The sequence below is a fragment of the Pongo abelii genome, chromosome 10, assembly GCF_028885655.2.
Source record: "Pongo abelii isolate AG06213 chromosome 10, NHGRI_mPonAbe1-v2.0_pri, whole genome shotgun sequence".
Lineage (NCBI taxonomy): Eukaryota > Metazoa > Chordata > Mammalia > Primates > Hominidae > Pongo > Pongo abelii.
The window spans coordinates 8760716-8783798 of record NC_071995.2 but is presented as its reverse complement, the minus strand read 5'-3'; the positions used below and the strand labels follow the sequence as shown (position 1 = coordinate 8783798).

General features: G+C 45.8%; 1 protein-coding gene and 1 long non-coding RNA gene across 8 annotated transcripts in view; one reads left to right on the top strand and one right to left on the bottom strand.

The window, feature by feature from the left end:
• The window catches only part of LOC129049046 (uncharacterized), a 64598-nt gene extending 59541 nt beyond the window's left edge, over positions 1–5057 (top strand). The window contains exons 3-5 of the long non-coding RNA XR_008511812.2: positions 1657–1926; positions 3652–4027; positions 4603–5057. This is a non-coding gene — a long non-coding RNA (uncharacterized LOC129049046). The remainder of the gene's footprint in view (positions 1–1656; positions 1927–3651; positions 4028–4602) is intronic.
• The window catches only part of A2ML1 (alpha-2-macroglobulin like 1), a 96437-nt gene that overhangs the window by 25074 nt on the left and 48280 nt on the right, over positions 1–23083 (bottom strand). For all 7 annotated transcript variants that reach the window (XR_008511810.2, XR_010135712.1, XM_054526774.2 and 4 more), the window contains 19 exons: positions 22655–22764; positions 20419–20586; positions 18597–18824; positions 16770–16830; positions 16103–16248; positions 14609–14758; positions 13379–13573; positions 12500–12590; positions 11984–12107; positions 10242–10470; positions 9918–10044; positions 7994–8115; positions 7413–7464; positions 6656–6739; positions 4593–4769; positions 4343–4424; positions 3826–3982; positions 1435–1509; positions 1093–1255 (listed from right to left, as the gene is read on the bottom strand). Coding sequence is in view for 5 of the 7 variants with exons in the window: in XM_054526774.2 (XP_054382749.1) it covers positions 1093–1255; positions 1435–1509; positions 3826–3982; positions 4343–4424; positions 4593–4769; positions 6656–6739; positions 7413–7464; positions 7994–8115; positions 9918–10044; positions 10242–10470; positions 11984–12107; positions 12500–12590; positions 13379–13573; positions 14609–14758; positions 16103–16248; positions 16770–16830; positions 18597–18824; positions 20419–20586; positions 22655–22764 (2541 nt within the window). In the remaining 2 variants the exon portion in view is untranslated. The remainder of the gene's footprint in view (positions 1–1092; positions 1256–1434; positions 1510–3825; positions 3983–4342; positions 4425–4592; positions 4770–6655; positions 6740–7412; positions 7465–7993; positions 8116–9917; positions 10045–10241; positions 10471–11983; positions 12108–12499; positions 12591–13378; positions 13574–14608; positions 14759–16102; positions 16249–16769; positions 16831–18596; positions 18825–20418; positions 20587–22654; positions 22765–23083) is intronic.

Below are 23083 nucleotides of genomic sequence, written 5' to 3'. Positions count from 1 at the left end.
CTACTAAAAGTACAAAAATTAGCCAGTGTGGTGGCAGGCACCTCTAATCCCAGCTACTTGGGAGGCTGAGGCAGGAGAACTGCTTGAACCCGGGAGGCAGAGGTTGCAGTGAGCCAAGATTGCATCACTGCACTCCAGCCTGGGCGATAGAGCAAGACACCGTCTCAAAAAAATAAAAAGTAAAATAAAAATTAAAAAAAATATTTAAAGTGGTCCTACATCAAAGAGCTTTCAAAGATCTCCAAAAGGGTGACTCCACAATGCCAATATATTTTCTGACTAGTTTCTTCAATGTAGTTTCTCTTCACATTAAAAGTATAAAAATGTGGCCAGGTGTGGTGGCTCATACCTGTAATCCCAGCACTTTGGGAGGCCGAAGCGGGTGGATCACCTGAGGTCAAGAATTCGAGACCAGCCTGGTCAACATGGCAAAACCCCTTCTCTACTAAAAATACAAAAATTAGCTGGGCATGATGGCACACGCCTGTAATCCCATCTACTCGGGAGGCTGAGGCAGGAGAGTTGCTTGAACCTGGGAGGCAGAGGTTGCAGTGAGCTGAGATCTTGCCATTGTACTCCAGCCTGGGCAACAAGAGAGAAACTCGGGTGCGGTGGCTCACACCTGTAATCCCAGCACTTTGGGAGGCCAAGGTGGGCAGATCACGAGGTCAGGAGATCGAGATCATCCTGGCTAACATGGTGAAACCCTGTCTCTACTAAAAATACAAAAAATTAGCCGGGTGTGGTGGCGGGCGCCTGTAGTCCCAGCTACTTGGGAGGCTGAGGCAGGAGAATGGCGTGAACCCGGTAGGCGGAGCTTGCAGTGAGCAGAGATCGCGCCACTGCACTCCAGCCTGGGCGACAGAGCGAGACTCCGTCTCAAAAAAAAAAAAGAAAAAAAAAAGTATAAAAATGCCCTTTGAGCACTGCGTGTGTTTCTCACAAACCTCCTAACAATAATTTTATGACTTAATAACTGTTACTAAAATGAATCCTAGAGTACATGTGTGGGAGAGAGGTTACTAGGGAGATTATAGATAACTCACAGCTTATGTTCACAATTTCAAAGAACTCTTAACAGGACCAACATACCTGAGATGATAGCCTGTTGATCTAACTGTTTAAGGAGAAAGTTTCTGATGTCCATTTCCCCAGCCAGGGAGAAAATGTAAGCCAACAGGGCCTGTGTGTAGAGGTTGGTGGTGGAGGTGGCCGAATTCTTGAGACACTGTAGACCCTGACTCACCATTGGGTCCTAAAAAGTGAAGATGAAGACCATAACCTATAAGGCATTCCTTAAAAAATGGGAAGTAATCAGGAAATCATCTTATCCTTCTTGACCTTAAAAGGGTGACTAGGGACAAAGGTGAGTGAATGTCTCTAGGAATAGGCATGAGAAGGAGGGTATCAAGAGGAGGAGCCGGGAGAACTTACATCTATTTCCATTCCCATCTCCAGCAATGCAGCTGTGACATATGCAGTCAAGGAGACCTCATCATCAACACCACCCTAGAGGCAAACAGGGAGACAGTGAGTCAGGGCAGCAGGCATCAGCTGCAAGAATTATGTGCAGATTGCAAAACAGCCTCCCCTCTGAATAGATGAATTATTTTTAAAAAGAAAAAAAAAAAAGAAAGAAAGCTCTTCTTTCCACAGGCTTTCTGCAGCTCCAAGCCTCCAGGACACACAAAGAGGGAACAGGCTGGACTTCAGTAACTGCGCAGCCTTAAACAGCCTGCAGGAGGCAGCATGTGGACTTCAGCTGAGTGGGTGTTTAAGAAACCCAAGAGAAGGAGTTAGGAAGGATAAGAGGTTTAAAGAAGGGAGGAATAAGGAGAGAATCTGCCGCATCACCGCATCTGAGCCTCCTCACATGCAGCTCCCCTCAACCAGCACAATGCCCAGCCCTTCTCCAGTGGAGATGAGGTGAGACCTTCCCTGCTTATCGCCTTTCCCAGAAATAGCTAAGCAAATTTTTTAAAATATCTACTCAAATTATTATCCTCCTTCTATAAATAAGAAAACAAACACTTAACAGGATTAAATAGCTTGTGGTCAGGCACAGTGGTTTATGCCTATTATCCCAGCTTGAGGCCAAGTCGGTGGGGAGGATCACTTGAGCTCAGGAGTTTGAGGCCAGCCTGGGCAACACGGTAAAACCCCATCTCTACAAAACCTACAAAAATTAGCCAGGTGTGGTGGCACATGCCTGTATTCCCAGCTGCTCAGAAGGCTGAGGATCACTTGAACCCAGGAGGTAAAGGTTGCAGTGAGCTGGGATTGCGCAACTACACTCCAGCCTGTACAACAGAGTGAGAGACTCTTGTCTCAAGAAAAAAAAAAAAAGGAAAGAAGGAAGAATACCTCTGGGATCTTGCTCTAGTCAAGTCCTTTATTTTAGTAGACACGGGGTTTCAGGCTGTTCTCGAATTCCTGACCTCATGATCCACCCACCTCAGCCTCCCAGAGTGCTGGGATTACAGGCATGAGCCACTGCACCTGGCCCCCAGGTATATTTCATACAGTGTATAAGAGAAGAAGACGACGAAAACTTAGAGGAGACTAATAAGATCCTGCAGAGGAAGACTAATGAATCCTATAAACAGTTTTTTTTTTTTTTTAACACTCAAGATTTTTAATCTTCGCCCTGGAATAGCAATGTAAGTGATTTCTCTACAAAAGTTTATACAAGTCTTTCTTGCACTGAGTGTGTTCTGAATTGAACAAGTTATCCTGCAGGATCTACGCCTTGCCCTGTGCTTGGGACAGGTACAAACAATGTAGTGAACAGAAGAGAGCAGTGCCTCTGGAGTGCAACTGCTGTGGTTCAAATCTCAGTCCTGCCGCTTATTAGCATGTACCTTGGGCAATTTACTTAGTCTCCATGTCTTAGTTTCTTCCTCTGTAAAATGGGATTAATAATGGCATACCAATACCTAGCTCGTTGATTTGTTGTAAACATTAAATAACATCAAATAAGCCACGTGCCTAGAACAATGCCCGGTAGGGTAAACTTCTTACAAAAGACATTGGACTGCCTACTAGTCCTCACCACAGGAAATAGCTTTCCCAGATGGATTTGGTGACATAGTAAGAGGCCCAGAGATCTTTTAGTCCAGTAGTCTCAAATTTCAGTGTGTATCAGAATCATCAGGAGGGCCTGTTAAAACACAAATTTCTGGCCCACCCTCCCAGAGTTTCTCATTTAGTAGGTGTGGGCTGGGAGTCAGAATCTACATTTCCAACAAGTTCCCAGGTGATGCCAATGCTCCTGATCTGGGAACTATGCTTTGAGAACCATGTTCCAGTCCACATTCTCTTTTTTTTTTTTTTTTTTTCTTTCGAGGCAGGGTCTCACTTGGTCACCCAGGTTGGGGTGCAGTGGTGCAATCATGGCTCACTGCACGCTCGACCTCCTGGGTTCAAGTGATCCTCCCACCTCAACCACCCAAGTAGCTGGGACTACAGGAGTGCACTAACATGCCTGATTAATTTTTCATATTTGTTTTGTAGAGATGGGGTTTCACCATGTTGCCCAGGGTGGTCTCAAACTCCTGGGCCCAAACGATCTGCCCGCCTCCGCCTCCCAAAGTGTGGGGTTACAGACATGAGCCACCGCACCCAGCCTTCATCTGTATTCTCATTCTACAGACATGAAAACTGAGGCCCAGACCAGCTAAGCATCTTGATCATGGTCACCCAGAGCAACAGTGACGACCAGGAGAAAACTGATTCCCAGGCCAGTGCTCTTTTGCTTCTGCTTGGTCAGAGATGTGAGGTCCTTCGAGACAGTGGTCGGCTGCAGGGCCCTGGACAGATCCGCACCTTCATAGCTGTGTGAAGGAGATTTCCCACGTTGGCATAGCAGCCGCTGGGGAGCTGGTTTCCTGCCATCCACTTGAGAGCATCCTGGATGTTCTTGGGATCAATGAAGATGAATTTCTGAGCTTGGCCAAAGCATTTTGTGACAAAGGCTGTCAGCCTACATGGGTAAAGAGGAAAATATGGCATGAAGAGGAATTTCTAGGTGAGGGTGCAATCATTTCTTCATTTATTTGGGTGTATACTTCCGGAAGGGGAGCTGAGGGAACAAATGCCATAGCAGGCCTAGAAAAGAGAGGCATTAATGGGCACCAATGAGGACAAGAACAGGGGAGGCACAAGCTCGGGGAGAGGATCGAGGGACTTGACCATCCATGAGGGTGAAATAAGCAGTATTAAAGAGGTAGAAGACTGAGTGCAAGAAGGAATGGGGTTAAGGGGAGAGGTAGTGGAATAGTTCCAGAGGGCTCAGGAATTATGCTCTGGAGTACAGAACTCATTGGGAATTGGGTGATATTACCATGTGTTTCCATTTCTATCTCGCTCCCCAAAGGCACTGTATGAGCCATTGCTGTGTTTGTACATCAGCTCCTTCTGGTACCCTGGGAAGCCAAATGTGGTTTTAGATCACAGTGACAACTTCAAAAAACACCCCCATGCTTTTCAAGGATATGGGACACTTGAGGGGCTGGAATTCCCTGTATCTTACCAATCTGTCATAGGGCCTAGTGGAGGAGAGTGTTCAAGAAAGAAAGACTGAACCAACTTACCTATTTCCAGGAAACCCACTGCCCGAGACCTGATTTCCTCCGTCAGCAGCCCTGCCTTCTCCAGGTACTGCAAGACATAGATGATGGGAGCAAACAAGACCATGTTCTGCTCGCCACAGCCACTGGGCATCTGCACCAGACCGTCCAGGTTCTGCAGGGCTGTGCCCATAATGTCTCCTGGGATCCAAAAGGAGAGAGAGAAGGTGGGGGTACAGAGAAGAACGTACCGTCTAAGACTTATCATCATTCACTTAACAAACACATATTAGCTATCATTTAGTAAGTACCTACTATGGGCCAGGCGCGGTGGCTCACGCCTGTAATCCCAGCACTTTGGGAGGCCGAGGAGGGTGGATCACTTGAGGTCAGGAGTTCGAGACCAGCCTGACCAACATGAAGAAACCCTGTCTCTACTAAAAATACAAAAAAAAAAAAAAAAAAAGTACCTACTATGTGTCCTGGGAAGACCACAGTAAATCAAACTCAGTCTCTACCCTCAAAGAACTTAGAGGAGAAAACCATTACAACACATTACAATTTTTATTCATTATAAACAATTTTAATACAGTACTACAATATCATACTGGATATGTACGAGGTTCTAGAGGACACAGAGAGGCAAATAAGCTATCTAAGAGAGTTCAGGGCTTTTAAGAAGACATGTCACTGAGCTGATGAGTGATGTGACAAAACTTATAACACTTAGGATCAATCTCTAAGTTCCTCTACCACTGCATATACATTCCTCACCCTCCAAATCACTGTTTCTCTAAAACACAGTTCTGACACTCTTTTCCAAGCTGTCACTGACCCCTTCATATACTTCCCAAGCCAGTGAGCCTGACATAAGTGACTCATTAACATCTGCATTGTTGCCAACTAGCTCAATTCAGATGTATAAATGTGTCCTGAATGTCAACTATGTTGCAGGAACTGTACTAGGAACAGAAAAGAAAAAGATGTGGCCCTTCATCTTCAGGAGCCCCCAACACAGTGTGGAAGATAGATATAGACAGTGAACTCTAATACAATAAGATAAGCGCTATGTCAGACTTATGAATAAAATAGACAAAACGAGACATTGTGACTGCAAAGGATCTCAATAGAGGGTGAGGGAGTAAAGAAAGAGCCTAACATTCATACGGCTCCTACTACATGCTAGATATTGTGCTGGGGACTTTATATTGCATTTAATCTTTACACCAGTCTGAGAGGTAGGTTATTATCACTGTTTTACAGAAGAGGAAAGAAGGCCCAGAACTGTTCACTAACTTGTTCAGGGTCACGTGGCTATTAAACGACAGGTTAGATATGATTTCTAAGTTCATGCTTTTCAACCCACTTCCTCCCTTGCCCAAAACAGTAAGTGTGCTGCCTATTGTAAATATGGTTGTATCTCCCCTAAACTATACCCAAATTCCTCATTTTTAAAAATGGTTGCTGCAAATATTTTGTCTTCCCTTCACCCAATTTATAGACTGTCTAAACCTAAATATGTATCAAGCATCAGCGACCTTAACTTCTTCCTACCCGGCCTCCTTTCCCCTTTTTTTTTTTTTTTTTTTTTTTGAGACAGAGTCTCGCTCTGTCACCCAGGCTGGAGTGCAGCGGCGCGATCTCGGCTCACTGCAACCTCCACCTCCTGGGTTCACGCCATTCTCCTGCCTCAGCCTCCCATTTAGGTAGGACTATAGGCGCCCGCCACCATACTCGGCTAATTTTTTGTATTTTTTTAGTAGAGACGGGGTTTCACCGTGTTAGCTAGGATGGTCTCTTTCTCCTGACCTCGTGATCCGCCCACCTCAGCCTCCCAAAGTGCTGGGATTATAGGCGTGAGCCACCGTGCCCGGCCTCCTTTCCATTTTTAACTAGATTACAAGTCTAATCCCATCTGTACTGTTGCCCACACTGTATTTCCCTGCTATATAAAATACGCTGCTTTTCCTTCGTCACTTGTTATTAGTCACACTCTCCAGATAGGTCCGCATGTCCCGCCCCACTCAACACCTTTGCAGCCTCCATTCGCCTTTTCCCTTCTGAGCCAAGAATCTCTAACTGCTTACCCAGAACCGAAACATAAGCCTTGGTCGAGTCAGGAACAATGTCCATTGGGAGCTCCAGGGAGACAGATTCAGATGCCACCTTTCCTGTGAGAGGCAGAAAAAAAGGTGACACAATAGAAGATGGGGAATGGCAGGGGTTCTCAAGACAAAATTGTAGAAGAACTTTCTATAATCCAGGGATTTCTGTACTGGGTGCTTTCTCTGGGATGCAGAAAGCACTGGGTACTATTCATAGTGATCTTGCTGAAAATAAATTCCACAGAGAGTCATCATGGTGCTGCACACTTTCTCTTCTTCCTCCTGCCTCCCAGTTAATCAGCCCCATGAGGAATGGCACCCCAGACTCTCCTATTCCTTCTTCTCCTGCGCATTCCTCCTTTTGCCTATGAAAATCTCCTGCTGCCAGGTGTGCTGGCTCACACCTGTAATCCCAGCACTTTGGGAGGCCGAGGCGGATGGCTCACAAGGTCAGGAGTTCGAGACCAGCCTGGCCAATATGGTGAAACCCTGTCTCTACTAAAAATACAAAAATTACCTGGGCATGGTGACATGCACCTGTAGTCCCAGCTACTGAGGAGACTGAGGCAGTAGAATCACTTGAACCCGGGAGGCAGATGTTGCAATGAGCTGAGATCGTGCCACTGCAATCCAGCCTGGACGACGGAGCGAGACTCCGTCTCAAAAAAAAAAAATGAAAAGAAAATCTCCTGCCCTCTAAGAGAATTCTCACCACCAATCCTGCTCTGAGTCCACCCACCTTTTGGGCACAGCAATGAGCTGTGTGTCTTCTCCACCAGGACTCCCTCAGGCTGGCATGAAGAGAGACACAGATAAAAACAACAAAGATGAACGTCAGGAGGGATGGCACTAAAGGAAAGGGAAGGGAGTCCCCTCACTGTGTCCCCAGGGCTTCCCTCAGAACTGCAGAGAAGAGCTTCTCACTGAAGCTCAGAAGAACTCTGTGTCAACCCCAGGATGGGCCCTTTCTGTGAAGTTCTTTCTGTGCAAGCGCTAGAGCCAAAGACACATTTAGGCAACTTCTAAGAGGCAAGATTGACAATGGGCTTCATGATGGGACAAAAAAGGCAGCTATTGATGAAGACAGACATTTTAATTAGGGAAACTACATTCATTGAGTGCCTATGATGTGCCAGGTTTTAGGTGCTTTCACAGGCCTTGGGTGTGGATTAAGCAAATGTTCAAGGGGCCAGGGAAGGAGAAAGTTGAAGCTGCCTGGTTGGACGGCAGTACGGTTGCTGTGAGAGACTAACTCACAACAAGACGAGATGCTGAGCATCCCTCGGTTGGTTGCTATCTCTACCTCTGAAAAAAACTCACTTTGACGAGAACTGGCTTGATGAGCGTGTCACTCCGGCCCTTTTGGGGAACAAACCCCTTCTGGCCCCCACACGGTTCATTGCTGTCCAGAATATTTGTACTAATAGTAAAGTTAATGTGACCTGAGAGAAAGAAGGAGAAGGGAAACAATTAGCCCTATTGCCAGAGGTACCAGTGAGGTCCATTCCTATTTGGATCAGCATTTCTGAAACTTTAATGGGGATCTTGCAACAGTGAAAATTCTGCTGCCACACACCTGGGGTGGGGCCCATATTCTGCATTTCTAACAAGCTCCCAGGTGATGCCAGAGAGGCTAGTCCAGTGTGGTAGGTAACCTCTAAGGGCCCTCAGAGATCCCTGCATCCTGATATTTACATCCCATTGAGTGTGGGCTGGATTGAGTGACTCGCTTCTGTTAAAGAGAACAGGGCGAAAGTAATGACTCTTCTGGGATTAGGTTACAAAAAAGACTGCAGCTTCCATCTTGGGAGCACCCCTTTTCTCAAACTGCTTGCTCTGGGGAAGACAGCTATTGTGTGATGTGGCAGCTCAGCAGAGATTCATGTTATGAGATACTGAGTGAGGGCCCTAGCCAAAAACTGAGGTCAAGAACTGTGTCCTTCAGTCTAGCAGCCTGTGAGGATCAGAGACTTTGGGATGAGCTTGAAAAATCAATCCTCTCCTAGTCGAGTCTTCAGATGAAACCACAGCCCTGACTGACAGCTTGATTGCAACCTCATGAGATACCTTGAGCCAGAGGTACCCAGCTAAGCTGCGCCCAGATTAATGACCCATAGAATCTGGTTGATAATAAATGTTTGTCCTTTTAAGACACTTAAGTTTTACAATAATTTGTCAAGCAGCATGAGATAACTCATACATACGAAAATCAAACTTTGAGTTGCAAGGATTTAATCTATGAGTGATTGACATCCCATAGGGTTGGGGGTAAGGATTAAACGAGTTAAAGGTGCGGTGACTCATTCTTGTAATCCCAGTACTTTGGGAGGGTGAGGCGGGAGAATCACTTGAACCCAGGAGTTTGACAGCAGCCTGGGCAACATAGCAAGACCCCTTCTCTGCCAACTGAATTAGCCAGGCATGGTGGTGGCATAAGCCTATAGTTCCAGCTACTCTGGAGGCCTAGGTGAGAGGATCGCTTGAGCCTGGGAGGTTGAGGCTGCAGTGAGCAATGACCACACCACTGTACTCCAGCTTAGGTGACAGAGTAAGATCTTGTCTCTCTAAAAAAAAAATAAACAGCCAGGCGCAGTGGCTTATGCCTGTAATCCCAGCATTTTGGGAGGCTGAGGCAGGCAGGTCACCTCAGGTCAGGAGTTTGAGACCAGCCTGGCCAACATGGCAAAACCCCACCTCTACTAAAAATACAAAAATTAGCTGGGTGGGGTGGCACATGACTGTAATCCTAGCTACTTGGGAGGCTTGGCAGGAGAATCACTTGAACCCAGGAGGTGGAGGTTGCAGTAAGCCCAGATTGCACCACTGCACTCCAGCCTGGGCAACAGAGTGAGACTTCCTCTCAAAAATAAATGAAATAAAATTAATTAATCAATCAATTTAATGAGTTAATATACGTAAAGCAGTTAGAATAGTGCCTGGCCCAGGGACTCTTATAGTAAGTCCTTGATTAGTTACATGACCATGTATTTCTTGTCCAGCTGTAAATATTAAAAGCTCTCCCTTTCACACTCAAAATATTCCGGTTTGAATAAATTTGTTTGGTCACCTATCAAAGAGTGTTTGTGTATTGACTTATAATAGCCTTAGGAGGGAGAAAAATAGAGGTAAATAAAACAAAGAGGGAGGAGGAAGCAAAGCAGATGTGGCAGAGGAAAAGACTGAGTGCTGTCACTGGTCTTCTGCTGCAGGCTTTCCTCGCCCGTCTACCACTTCCCTCTCTTACCCAATTTGACAGCTGTGATGTTCCAGTGGTAGGATTTTGCTTCATCAGCACAGAGACAACTGGAGGTCTGAGAATCTGCCCATGATTCTAGCTGGTACTCATGCGATTTAGCCAGGTCAGTCTGAACCTACGGAGGATGTTTAAGAGACAAAGGGTACAAACAAAGGAGGTAGCGCATAGAGGCCTGGGGAAACCTGGGGGCCAAGACACCGACATCTCCTCTCTTTCCCATGGAAAATTGGGATGCTTCCAATTTAGAGACAAACTTATGGGGGAGGTGTGATTCCAGGGCTGACACCTGATTCCTGTATCCCCAGCTCTCACCCTGATGCAGTCCTTTAGGTAATTGAAGATGGTGGCAGTAAGACGAAAGGATTCCCCACGGACTACTGAGTAAGGGAGAGTCAGGTCAACAAAGAATGGCTTGAAAGCAGTTAGTCCAACAGTGGGTGACAGTCCGAAGCCTCTTGACTGGGAAGTGCAGAAACTCATCGTCTTCCACTCGGTGATGGCGTCAGGAACTGTGACATGGACCGCCTCCTTCCCCGAGTTACTGTGAAAACACAAGGACCAACATGAGGCAGAGGTAGCGTGGGGCAAGGAGAACATTTGTGAATTAAGCCACAAATTCGGTGGGGTGTGCTGGCTCACACATGTAATCCCAGCTCTTTGAGAGGCTGAGGTGAGTAGATAGCTTCAGCCCAGCAGTTTGAGGCCAGCCTGGGAAACAGAGCAAGACCCTATTTCTACCAAAAATTTAAAAATTAGCCAGGTGTGGTGGTGCATGCCTACAGTCCCAGCTACTTAGGAGGCTGAGGCAGGAGGATTGCTTGAGCCCGGGAATTTGAGGCTGCAGTGAGCTAGGACTGCACCACCACACTCCAGCCTGGGTGACAGGGCAAGACCCTGTCCAAAAAAAAAAAAAGCTACAAATTCATCTGCAGAAGTAAAATTGTTATTGTTATTGTGTGGGGAGAAGTAAAGAGGCAACTGAACAGGTGAGTCTCAGTGTGAGTGAGGCTGCACTCATACAGAGGAGGGGGACTATGGTGGGGAGTCAGGGTGGGCATCTCTGTGCAAGCACATCTGACAGAGAGGCTGGTGCCCTCTGAGTCTGTGAGGATGTGTGTTCTCAGGGCTTGTCAAAATGGACATGCAAGCAGTGGGCAAAAATTAACGTCAATATGTACCTTTAAATGTGTGTGGTTCTGTAGTGAGAACACAGGGCCTGCAATGTGTGAGTGTGGAATTGTGTGGATTTGTTTTGAGTGGTTGTATATGAATGCATAAGAATTCAGGTAGGCCAGGCACGGTGGCTCACACCTGTAATCCCAACACTTTGGGAGGCCGAGGTGGGCGGATCACTTGAGGCCAGGAGCTCGAGACTACCTGGCCAACATAGCAAAACCCTGCCTCTACTAAAAGTACAAAACTTAGCCAGGTGTGGTGGCATGCGCCTATAGTCCCAGCTACTTGGGAGGCTGAGGCACAAGAATCGCTTGAACCTAGGAGGTTGAGGCCTACAGTGAGCCAAAATCGTGCCACTGCACTCCAGCCTGGGTGACAGAGCAAGACTCTGTCTCAAAAAAGAAAGAAAAAAAGAATTCAGGAAAATAAATAAATTCCCACACCCTATCAAGCTTTCTTTGCTTAAGATTTAGATCCATTAGGAATGCGTCTGATTCTGAGTTTTCTACAGGCTCTACATTGTAGACTCTTACTGTATTTTTCTGGGCTTGTTGTTGTTGTCGTTGTTGTTGTTTTTGAGAAGGGTTTTGCTCTGTCACCCAGACAGGAGTGCAGCGATGTGATCTTGCTTCACTGCAGCCTCCACCTCCCAGACTCAAGTGATCCTTCTACCTCAGCTTCCCAAGTAGGACACAACTACCACCTGGCTATTTTTTTTTTAAATTTCTTTTGTAGAGACAGAAGCTCATTATGTTGCCCAGGAGGGTCTTGAACTCCTGGTCTCAAGTGAGCCTCCCTCCTCAGCCTCCCAAAGTGCTGGGATTACAGGCGTGAGCCATGCACCTGGTCCTTTACTGTACTTTTGAGTCATCACTTACCCAATAGGAAACAGATCCCAGAGCCAGGTCTCCGGGAAGTACTGGCGGACCTGAGAATCCTCTGCTCGACGTGAAGAAGTTGATGACTCAAAAGCCTCTGGATGACCACCACCTGCTGATGAAACTGAGAATACGAAAACTTTAGGAAATAGGAGACTTCTTGTTGTGGCATAAATTGGGATGGAGGGATTACTAGAAAGAAATTTAGAGGGAAGCAGAGAACATCCAGTCAGAGGCAAGGAGGAAGGACCAAAGAGGAACTAACTAGTCACAAAGGGCATCGAGGCAAGTGATAGCCAAGGAGGTTTGGCCAGGGAATGGATACATAAGCTTCAGGCTTCAAAAGCTCTCCCCAGAGACAGAACCCTTGGGAAACTGTCCTGCCATCTGTGACCCACAACCCATTAGCATTCTCGGGCTGGAGGCTCAGTGCAAGAACAGGAGGCAAAGAGGAAATCTGCAGAGTTCCAGGACTGTTAACATCTCAGAGAATCCACAGACCACAGAGGTGCTTACCACCCATAGCAGTGCTGTATTCTGGAGATCTGTGACTGCAATCTACTGGCTTCTTGATTTTGGCATTGGACAGTATTTTCAGACCCATGTCCTGATAGGCATCAGAGAAATAAGTATTAAGGTGGTCCCTTCCCCAACTACAAGGGCTACTGTCCAGGAATTCCACCATCAAAGAGATGAAACAAAACATTCTTTTTGAATTAATGGTGAACCTGGGTGTTCTTACCTGAAACTCAGCCAATGAGACTGGTTGGCTTCTGTTCCAGCTAGCATGAAAGGCTTTCAGTTAAACTTATTTCATCATTACATACATTTAATGGTTCTTCCAATATTATTCACTGTGTCCTTATTATTTGACTTACACTCTGAACGTGCTGAGGGTAGGGACCATATCAGCATACTCAATTCAACAAAAATACAATGAGCAGTATCAGGGGTCAGGCATTACAGAGAATACAAAGATGAACAAGACCTAGTTCCTGACCTCAGGGACCTCCTGGTCAGACTTGGGTCACACAGCATCCCAAATCCTGCTCATAGAATAGGTGCAAATTATTTTTTATAATAATGATAAGAGACCTCTGGTCTACCTTTCCTAATTTTCCCTCCTGATTGATCTCATGAAAATCAGTGTCTGGGGACAACAAAAAGAGGAAGACTAGGTCTATACTCTCTCACAGTGGTTCTCTTCAATGCAATTGGACATCTTCTTCAAGCATAAGGGCCAACAGAGGCGACCTTACACGTCAGAAGCTTCTTTCAAGATTTTGTTCCCATCAGTGCCCATATGAGTCTCTCTGCTTTCTTAGATAAGATCTTTCCTTTGCCCCTTCCCACCACTATCTTTCCCATAAGAACAAAATGGGTAAGAAGACCTACCCGGAAAAAGCTGAAAAGGTCCGTGCCTTCAGAGAACCAGGGCCTCCAGATGACGGAATGCTGGCTCGAATGCCCTTGGGGCACTGGGTCAATGAGGGGCTGAGGAAAGTCCCATGGGCCAGACACTGGACACTGATCATACTCAGCCACTTGATAGGGGTAGTGGCCATACCAGAATGGAAACATCCTATAGACCTGGGACAAGATGGGGAGAGGAAATAAAGCATTGATATAGTGACATCAGCTGACAAACTTCTCTCAGATTCTGGTGCTCAGTTCACTACTCCTGTGTCATTTCTCTTTATTACTCCAGAATTATTTTTATATTTATTCTGTCATAATTCCCTTTCTCACTTTCTAAAACTTTAACCTCTATCTCACCTATTTTTTCATAATCCTATCCCCTATTTCATTCTTTCTCTTTTTTTTTTTTTGAGATGGAGTCTTGCTCTGTCACCCAGGTTGGAGTGCAGTGGGACAATCTCAGCTCACTGCAACCTCTGCCTCCCCGTTCAAGCAATTCTCCTGCCTCAGCCTCCTGAGTAGTTGGGATTACAGGCGCCGGCCACCACACCCGGCTAATTTTTGTATTTTTAGTAGAGACGGGGTTTCACCATGTTGGTCAGGTTGGTCTTGAACCCCAGACCTGAACTGATCCGCCCGCCTCAGTCTCCTAAAGTTCTGGGATTACAGGCTCATTCTCTTTTCTTGTCTCTGCATTCATACTAACCATGCCTTTCTCTTACCCTTTCTTTTTTTGTTTTTGTTTTTTTGAGATGGAGTTTTGCTCTTTTTGCCCAGGCTGGAGGGCAATGACGCGATCTCAGCTCACTGCAACCTCCGCCTCCCGGGTTCAAGTGAGTCTCCTGCCTCAGCTTCCCCAGGATTACAAGCATGCACTACCACGCCCGGTTAATTTTTTTTTTTTTTTTTTTTTTTTTTTGGATTTTTAGTAGAGACAGAGTTTCTCCATGTTGGTCAGGCTGGTCTCAAACTCCCGACCTCAGGTGATCTGCCCGCCTTGGCCTCACAAAGTGTTGGGATTACAGGCGTGAGCCACCGCGCCCAGCCCTCTTACCCTTTCTAACTTCATTTTTACACCAGCCTTTTTACCACCTTATGGCAGTATATTATTTCCCTAAGACTTTCTCTCCCCTGCCTGAAACCTATCTCTTAATTGTCTTCTCCATCAACTCCCTCCTCCCACTCTGCCAGCAGACAGTTACTCACAGAGCGGTTGCTCAGCTCTGTCTCTGGCCTAAGCAGTAAGACACTCGCATCCACTGCCCGGAGTGCACACAGGGATCCGGGAGCTGCCTGCAGCTGTAGCTCCACTTCTGCTCCTGGAAGCTGCTGGGAGGGAGAGAAGCCAAGGGAAACCTGGGGAAGGGAAAAGTATAACTTGGGGATCAGGTCAGCCTGGAAAGGAGGGGAAAAAACATAATTTCGGTCATCAGCAAATATGCCCCATCTATGACATCCAACCCATTCTTTCACTTCTGTACTTACCTTTCTTTGTAAAATCTAGCTCTTCAGGACTTGTATGCCATGATAGAGGGGGAAACGTGAGCAGCACAGTAGGACAGAGAAAGTTTAGAAGACAAAAAGTAGAGAGGACATGTGGAATAGCTATATGGAACATGTGGCTTCCCAGTATGGCTTTTTTTTTAAATACAGACAGGGTCACGCCAGTAATCCCAGCACTTTGGGAGGCCAAGGCAGGTGAATGACCTGAGGTCAGGAGTTCAAGACTAGCCTGGCTAACATGGTGAAACCCCGTCTCTACTAAAAATACAAAAAAAAAAAAAAAAAAAAGCCAGGCATGGTGGTGCACACCTGTAATCCCAGCTACTCGGCACTCTGAGGCAAGAGAATCACTTGAACCCAGGAGGCAGAGGTTGCAGTGAGCCAAGATCGCACCATTGCACTCCAGCCTGGGCAACAAGAACAAAACTCTGTCTCAAAAAAAAAAAAAAAAAAGAGAAAGAGAGAGAGACAGGGTCTCGCTCTGCAGCCTTGAACTCCTAGGCTCAAGCGATACTCCTGCTTCAGCCTTCCGACTAGCTGGGACTACAGGTGTGCATCACCACACCCAGCTAATTTTTTTTTTTTCTTTTTTTTTTTTTGAGATAGAGTCTCACTCTGTCACTCAGGCTGGAGTATAATGGTGTGATCTTAGCTCACTGCAACCTCCATCTCCTGGGTTCACGCAATTCTCCTGCCTCAGCCTCCCAAGTAGCTGGGATTGCAGGCACCTGCCACCATGCTTGGCAAATTTTTGTATTTTTAGTAGAGACAGGATTTTACCATGTTAGCCAGGCTGGTCTTGAATTCCTGACATCAGGTGATCCACCAACCTCGGCCTCCCAAAGTGCTGCACACCCAGCTAATTTAAAAATTTTTTTGTACAGACAGGATCTTGCTATGTTGTCCAGGCTGGTCTTGAACCCTTGACCTAAAGAAATCCCTCTGCCTTGGCCTCCCAAAGCACTGGGATTACAAGAGTGAGCCACTGCACCTCAGCCAGCATGACTTTTTAAAAGAAAAAGTAGGAGAGAGATGGATTTCAACACAAACCCCAAACACTAAAGATATAAATATAATACAACATCCAATGTCAATATTATCTTCTTTCCCTGACCTGTCTTGTCTCCAACCACAGCACACACAAGATCTTTCTCTATGCCCAACTTCTGTCTTCACCCTTCTCTGCTATCATTTTACCTGATTGTCAAAGCACATCTCGACTGAGAACTGAATTTTGTCAGCTACAACACCTCCACTGGGGAAAATGGTATAGATCACCAGAGAGGGATCAGGGGCCAGTCTCGACGTGAAGGTCAGTGAGAGAGAGAAGGAGCCTTTCAGTCCTGAAAGAGAAGAGGGAATATACAGGAAAATCAGAATGCACGTTCACCTACCAACGGCATCTAACCATGCGCACTTTTCATTGAGCCAGTGCAGGCACCATGGTGCAAGTTCTCATTTTTCTCTTCTCCTGTGATGACTGTTAGTGCTCCAATTCCATTACTTCTGTTTTTTTTTTGAGACGGAGTCTCGCTCTGTCGCCCAGGCTGGAGTGCAGTGGCGCTATCTCGGCTCACTGCAAGCTCCGCCTCCCGGGTTCACACCATTCTCCTGCCTCAGCCTCCTGAGTAGCTGGGACTACAGGCACCCGCCCCCACGTCCGGCTAATTTTTTTTGTATTTTTAGTAGAGACAGGTTTCACCATGTTGGCCAGAATGGTCTCGATCTCCTGACCTCGTGATCCGCCCGCCTCGGCCTCCCAAAGTGCTGGGATTACAGGCGTGAGTCACCGTGCCTGGCCAAGAATTGTTTTCTGGAATTTAAAAATATCCTGTTTGCTTCCAGGAAAGGCATGTACACTCACCTTTCTTCTTAGAGTTCAGGTGTTTCTGGCCCTCCATCACCAAACTTCCTTTCCCTATTAACTAAAGAAGAAAAGAAAAGAATCAACTGCACAGAAGTTACAGTAATTTCACCTTGGACCAACTTCCAGAGCATCTCTGCATGCCTTCATGAGAAGAGGTTCCTTTCACAGTTCAGCGCCCGGGTCAATACCTCACCCAGCATCCACTAGCTTGACAAATGCAGGATGCTGCCAGCGGGTCCTGGTGGCTCCTCCTGCAGTTGGAGGTCTGGCTGAGAACCACGCAGGTGGATGGGAGGAGTCTGACAGCACAGAAATTGTTCCTCACCATAGATAACTGTCTGCCATTTCTTGAAGATCTCCAAATTTTATTTTCTTATAATCCTTGTAACATAAAGTCAGCGAAAATCTATCCTCATAAGTGTTTTCTAATTACAGCTCAATTTAAAATTCAGTGGAAATAATTTCATCCTAAACCACCCTGAGCCCTTCTGACATTGAACCTTCTAGAGGAGAAATCTCCTCTTCTAACTCCCCCTTCCTTGTCCACTCTCACTTGAAACAGAACTCAGTGATCTTGTTTGTAAGCAGGCTCTCCTCTCATGCTTCTGCAGGGCTCCGTGGTCCGTTCCTCCGACACCTGCCCCGCATTAGCCATTCCACGTGGCTCAGCCCCAACTTCACTTTTCTCCTACACCTCCCCACACTTCGGTCCTGAAGACAGAGCCCACGTTATCACCTGGACTTGTTATTTCCCACCTATCTTTTCTCTTTTCGTTGTATTAGGATGATTTTTTTTTTTTTTCACTTAATGACTACACTGAAACCATAGAAGCTACTGCAATGATCCAGAGGGGAGAAAGTCTCTCATAACCGAGAGGAGGATAAGGGAACAAAGAGGCTCCAAGCCATCAAACCTGAGGTTTCCATTCTACTCCTGACTGTCACCAAGGTGACAGGAAAGCTGCTTATCCTTCTACATTGCTTTCAGGCTACCAAGTTATGATTTTATTTCCCCAATGAGGCTGCTATCAATGTGAATTTAACCCCATATCATCTATTTGATAATATTGACCAATGGAACAGAGAATGAAATGTATCCTGGCTGGGCGCGGTGGCTCACGCCTGCAGTCCCAGCACTTTGGGAGGCCGAGGTGGGTGGATCACCTGCGGTCAGGAGTTCAAGACCAGCCTGGCCAACATGGCGAAACCTTGTCTCATATAAATTAAAAAAAAAAAAAAAGAAAAAAAAGTATCCTGAGTCCCATGGCCTCCCCACTCTCCCTCCCAACCACCCAGTTGTTGTTTGGTTTTTTTTTGTTTTTTGTTTTTTGGTCCTGGCCAGCACTATTTTCTCAGGTAATTCATCATTTTATTTTCCCACACAATTTTCCTGTGTTCCTGCTCAGAATCTCTTTCTTCCCCCAGTGTTTTCCATCTCTTACACCTATACTGGCCCACGCAGTATCTCATAGCATGGGAATATTGAACACTTGAAATGTGCTCAGTCCAAACTGAGATACGCTTTAAGTGTAAAATACACACTGAGTTTCAAAGATGCAGTTGAAACAAGAATGTAAAATATCTATTAAAACTTTATATATGGCTTTCATGTTAAAATATTAATATTTTGGATATAATGGGTTAAATAAAAATATACTTAAAATTAATGTCAACTGTTCTTTTACTTTTTTAGTGTGGCTTTTAAATTGTTTTTAATTAGATGTGCATCTGCAATTCAGATAGCCTAGGTACTCCCCTGGCTGACTCTTCTCATTCTCTTTCCTTCCCAGCGTACTCTCACCCATCCCCGTTTCCCGGTCTCACATAGTAGGAGAAGCTGATCTCCTGGTCAGGGCTTGCATCAGCTGGGTCGATGTAATAATCCACCAGCACTTCCTGGGGCTGGCCACATTTCAAGGGGCCGTTTAGCCGGTGGATGCCAAGGAAGCTGCGGGTTGTGTTGTAGAAGGGTTGCAGGTGCAGGTAGGCATTTTGGTAGTAACGTGGCACTTGTTCAGGATTATATACTAAGTCTTCCATTTGAAACTTTCCCTGAGAGTAAAAGAGAGACAGAGAATTGTAGCATGTGCCCCAACCATAGAAACCACACAGACTTGTTACGGTTTTCAAATAGAGCGCTTTCTCTCCAATCTTCACTGCCTGAGAATGGCCTGTGGGTGTTTCATTAGCCGTTCAGCCAAGGATGGACGAAGAATCCATAAACGTAGTTGTGTACAGCAATATTTTGGTATGTAGGAGAGTGACAGAAGGGCTGAATTATAGTTACTAAGTGAGGGGAAATTGTGGGTGATGTATCTTCACAGATATTCCTGGGATAGATGAACATGACTTAGATTATATAGAAATCAAAGATTATATTTCAGGTATAAGAAAACTAGGTACAGAAGACACTAAGATTGAAAAGTAACTATTTCTGAGTAATTGAGTCATGCCTAGAGTAAAGAAATAGTCAAATTAGCCACAAGGCAAGTAGTATGTGTTTGATTAAGTGCTATGGTTGAACGATCTCATTAATGGCTCCAATTCCTCACACACACCCCACCCCCTCTGAGATCAACATCCTTTAGCATGTAGTCTTCCAGTACCCTCCTAGTCTGACTGTGGGCCCACTGTGTGATTTGCTGGGAATGGGGTGTTAACATATGCAACAGGGGCTGGGCGCGGTGGCTCACGCCTGTAATCCCAGCACTTTGGGAGGCCAAGGCGGGCGGATCACGAGGTCAGGAGATCGAGACCATCCTGGCTAATACAGTGAAACCCCGTCTCTACTAAAAATACAAAAAATTAGCCAGGCGTGGTGGCGGGCGCCTGTAGTCCCAGCTACTCGGGGAGGCTGAGGCAGGAGAATGGCGTGAACCCAGGAGGTGGAGCTTGCAGTGAGCTGAGATCACACCACTGCACTCCAGCCTGGGCAACAGAGCGAGACTCTGTCTCAAAAAAAAAAAAATCATATGCAATATACAGAGGTTTGGAAAAGCCCTGAACATCAGCTTTTGCACTTGCACCTCATCACTGCCGTGAGAATATATCTGGGCTAGCTGGCTCCTGCATGAGAGGCATGTGGAGCACCAGCTTACGGCCAGCCGATCTGCAGACAGGTCTGGTAATCAAAAGCAGCAGAGCTGCCTGACTGAATGCCCCAGATGCACAAGCAGTGAATGCGTTCTGTTGCACGATACTGAAGTTTTTAGCTGTTTGATAAGAAGCATTGTTGTGGCAGTTGATAATTGATACTTATAAGTTATCTAGAATCTAGAGTTCTCTTGTTTGCTGTTTTTATTAAGTAATGAGGGGAGGGAAAGGGGAAAGAGAAAGAAAAAGACTCTGAGTCACCTTTTCCTCCCTACTCTAACTTCATATATAGATAGGATCAGATAGAGATGGGGGTAAGTTAAAAGATGTATTAGTAGAAATAGTAGTTTTCATCTAAGTAAGGACTATTTATTTGATTGATATTAAAAACAGAAGGCATCTAAGGAAAACTTTTTGTCAACTGGGGAGCAGGACTTGTGAGTAACAGAGATGTAATTCCAAGCAGAGGGGAGGATAGGAAACAGGGAAATTCTGAAGTTTTCCTTCAGGGAAGCCTTCCTTTCTAGGAAGCTAGTCCTCCGTCCATTCTTACCTCCAGAGAAACATCTGTCCCATTCCAACTGGATGTCTCCAAGGTAAAGGGAGCCAGGCCATTGTTGTCAGTAACCAGGGTCTGGTTGAAGGTTCCATTTGTGCCATAAATCACCAGAAACACTAGATGGTTCTTGAGGAGGGAGTCATCATGGCCCCTAACTCTTATCTGAAGGACAAAGGTCATTATGGATCAGAATGAGGTTTGGAGTAAGCTTGAGTATGAGGTAAAGTGAAATATTAGGTTGGTGCAAACTAATTGCGGTTTTTGGCACTGAAAGTAATAACAGAATTTCTAAGAATACATTTCAGGGAAGAGTCCTGAAAAAGATAAATGTGATTCAAGCTTTTGAACTAGGATCTGTGAGGAACCGAAAAACAAACACAAGTAACAGCCCAGAGCAGAGCTAGATTTGCCAGTGGCTAATGAAGCTTTAGGGCTCTTCATTTGCACAGGCTCCTTCAAAGGTTCTGCACATTGTTTTGCTTTCTTTTTTCTTTCTTTCTTTCCTTCCTTCTTTCCTTCCTTCCTTTCTCTTTTTTTTTTTTTGAGATGGAGTCTCAGTCTGTTGCCCAGGCTGGAGTGCAGTGGGATGATCTCGGCTCACTGCAACCTCCACCTCCTGGGTTCAAGCGATTCTCCTGCCTCAGCCTCCCGAGTAGCTGGGACTATAGGCCTGTGCCACCATACCTGGCTAATTTTTGTATTTTTAGTAGAGACGGGTTTTCACCATGTTGGTCAGGCTGGTCTCGAACTCCTGACCTCGTGATTCACCTGCCTCAGCTTCCCAAAGTGCTGGGATTACAGGCGTGAGCCATTGCGCCGAGTCTATTTTGCTTTCTTTTTCTTAAAGGGAATCCCCTACCCTCCCAAATTGTGTAATCCTTAGGCTCTAAAAATAATTTGCACCCACCCTTGGTCTAGAGAAATGATAACTGAGGAATAAGTGCATCTCTATGTGTGCAATATTATTGTGTGGACCAGTTGTACAAGAAGTAAAGAAAGATAAGCTGAACAAGAGGGAAATTCAGTTAGATATCAGAAAGAAAACACTAACAAAGAAAATTTAATTATGTATTTATCTTTTTTTTTTTTTGAGACAGTCTCACTCTATTGCCCAGGCTGGAGTGCAGTGGCATGATCTTAGCCCACTGCACCCTCTGCCTCCTGTGTTCAAGCAACTCTCGTGCCTCAGACTCTCAAGTAGCTGGGATTATAGGCATGCGCCACCATGCCTGGCTAATTTTTGTATTTTTAGTAGAGACAAGGTTTCACCATGTTGGCCAGGCTGGTCTCGAACTCTTGGTCTCAAGTGATCTGCCCACCCCAGCCTCCCAAAGTGCTAGGACTGCAGATGTGAGCCGTGAGCCACCATGCCCTGCCGGAAATTTTAAAATCTCTAAAGAAAATTGCTGGTTGGGCACAGTGGCTCACTCCTGTAATCCCAGCACTTTGGGAGGCCCAGGTGGACGGATCACCTGAGGTCAGGAGTTCAAGACCAGCCTGACCAACATGGAGAAACCCCATCTCTACTAAAAATACAAAATTAGCCAGGCATGGGGGCACATGCCTGTAATCCCAGCTACTCGGGAGGCTGAGACAGGAGAATCGCCTGAACCTGGGAGGTAGAGGTTGTGGTGAACAGAGATCGCGCCATTGCACTCCAGGCTGGGCAACAAGAGCAAAACTCTGTCTCAAAACAAAACAAAAAAAAACAGAAAGAAAAACAAAATTGCTTACAGAGCTATACATGGCTGTCAAGGAAAGTTTCATATTAACCTTGCCTAGATGCAGGAGACCAGGCTGGATGATTTCTCTAGAAACCCTGCAGCTCTTAAATATGAAGATTTAGACATTAGAAGATCAGCCCCTGGCATTAGAAAGACCCCTAAGGTGTCATTAATATTCAAGGCACTTCTTCTATGGGATTAGGGGCAGCACAGCATAGCGGGTGGAGAGTGTATACCCCGGAGGCAGGCTTCCTGGATTTGGTCATAGTTCCCATCTATTTGCTGATAACCTTGGAAAAATCACTTAGCCTCTGTTGCCTGTCTCGTTATCCATAAAATGTGGCCAATATAGTGTCTGCCTCATTGCATTATTGTAAAGATTAAAGTGAACACACGTAATGTACTTGGAACAGCACTAAGTTAGCTACATGGCAACGGCTGCAGGAAGGAGGCAAAGTAGATGGTTATGCATTTTTTTGTCTATGCAGAGAAAAGTTTTAACATACCTTCCCACTGAAGGGGAAATTTGGATGGTAAAAATTGCTGGTGTCTTCAAAGGTCATTGATCCCATTTGTGGAGAAATGTAGATATTCTGAGTGGCATTGGCCTCCACGCCTGCAGAGGGAAACCAGATGTATAAAGATCTAGGCACCTGATATTCTCATCTTCATGTTTAATGTCAAGTCTCTGAGAGAATGGTGGCAAAGGGATGAAGTTGAATGTATTTCTGGCCAAAGATCCAAACCAAGCTCACCTCCCCAATCTTTTGGAGAAGTATGTAGTGTTTCTTCTTTTTTTTTTTTTTTTTTTTTTTTTAAGACGGAGTCTTACTCTGTCGCCCACGCTGAAGTGCAGTGGCACGATCTCGGCTCACTGCAAGCCGCCTCCTGTGTTCACGCCATTCTCCTGCCTCAGCCTCCCGAGTAGCTGGGAC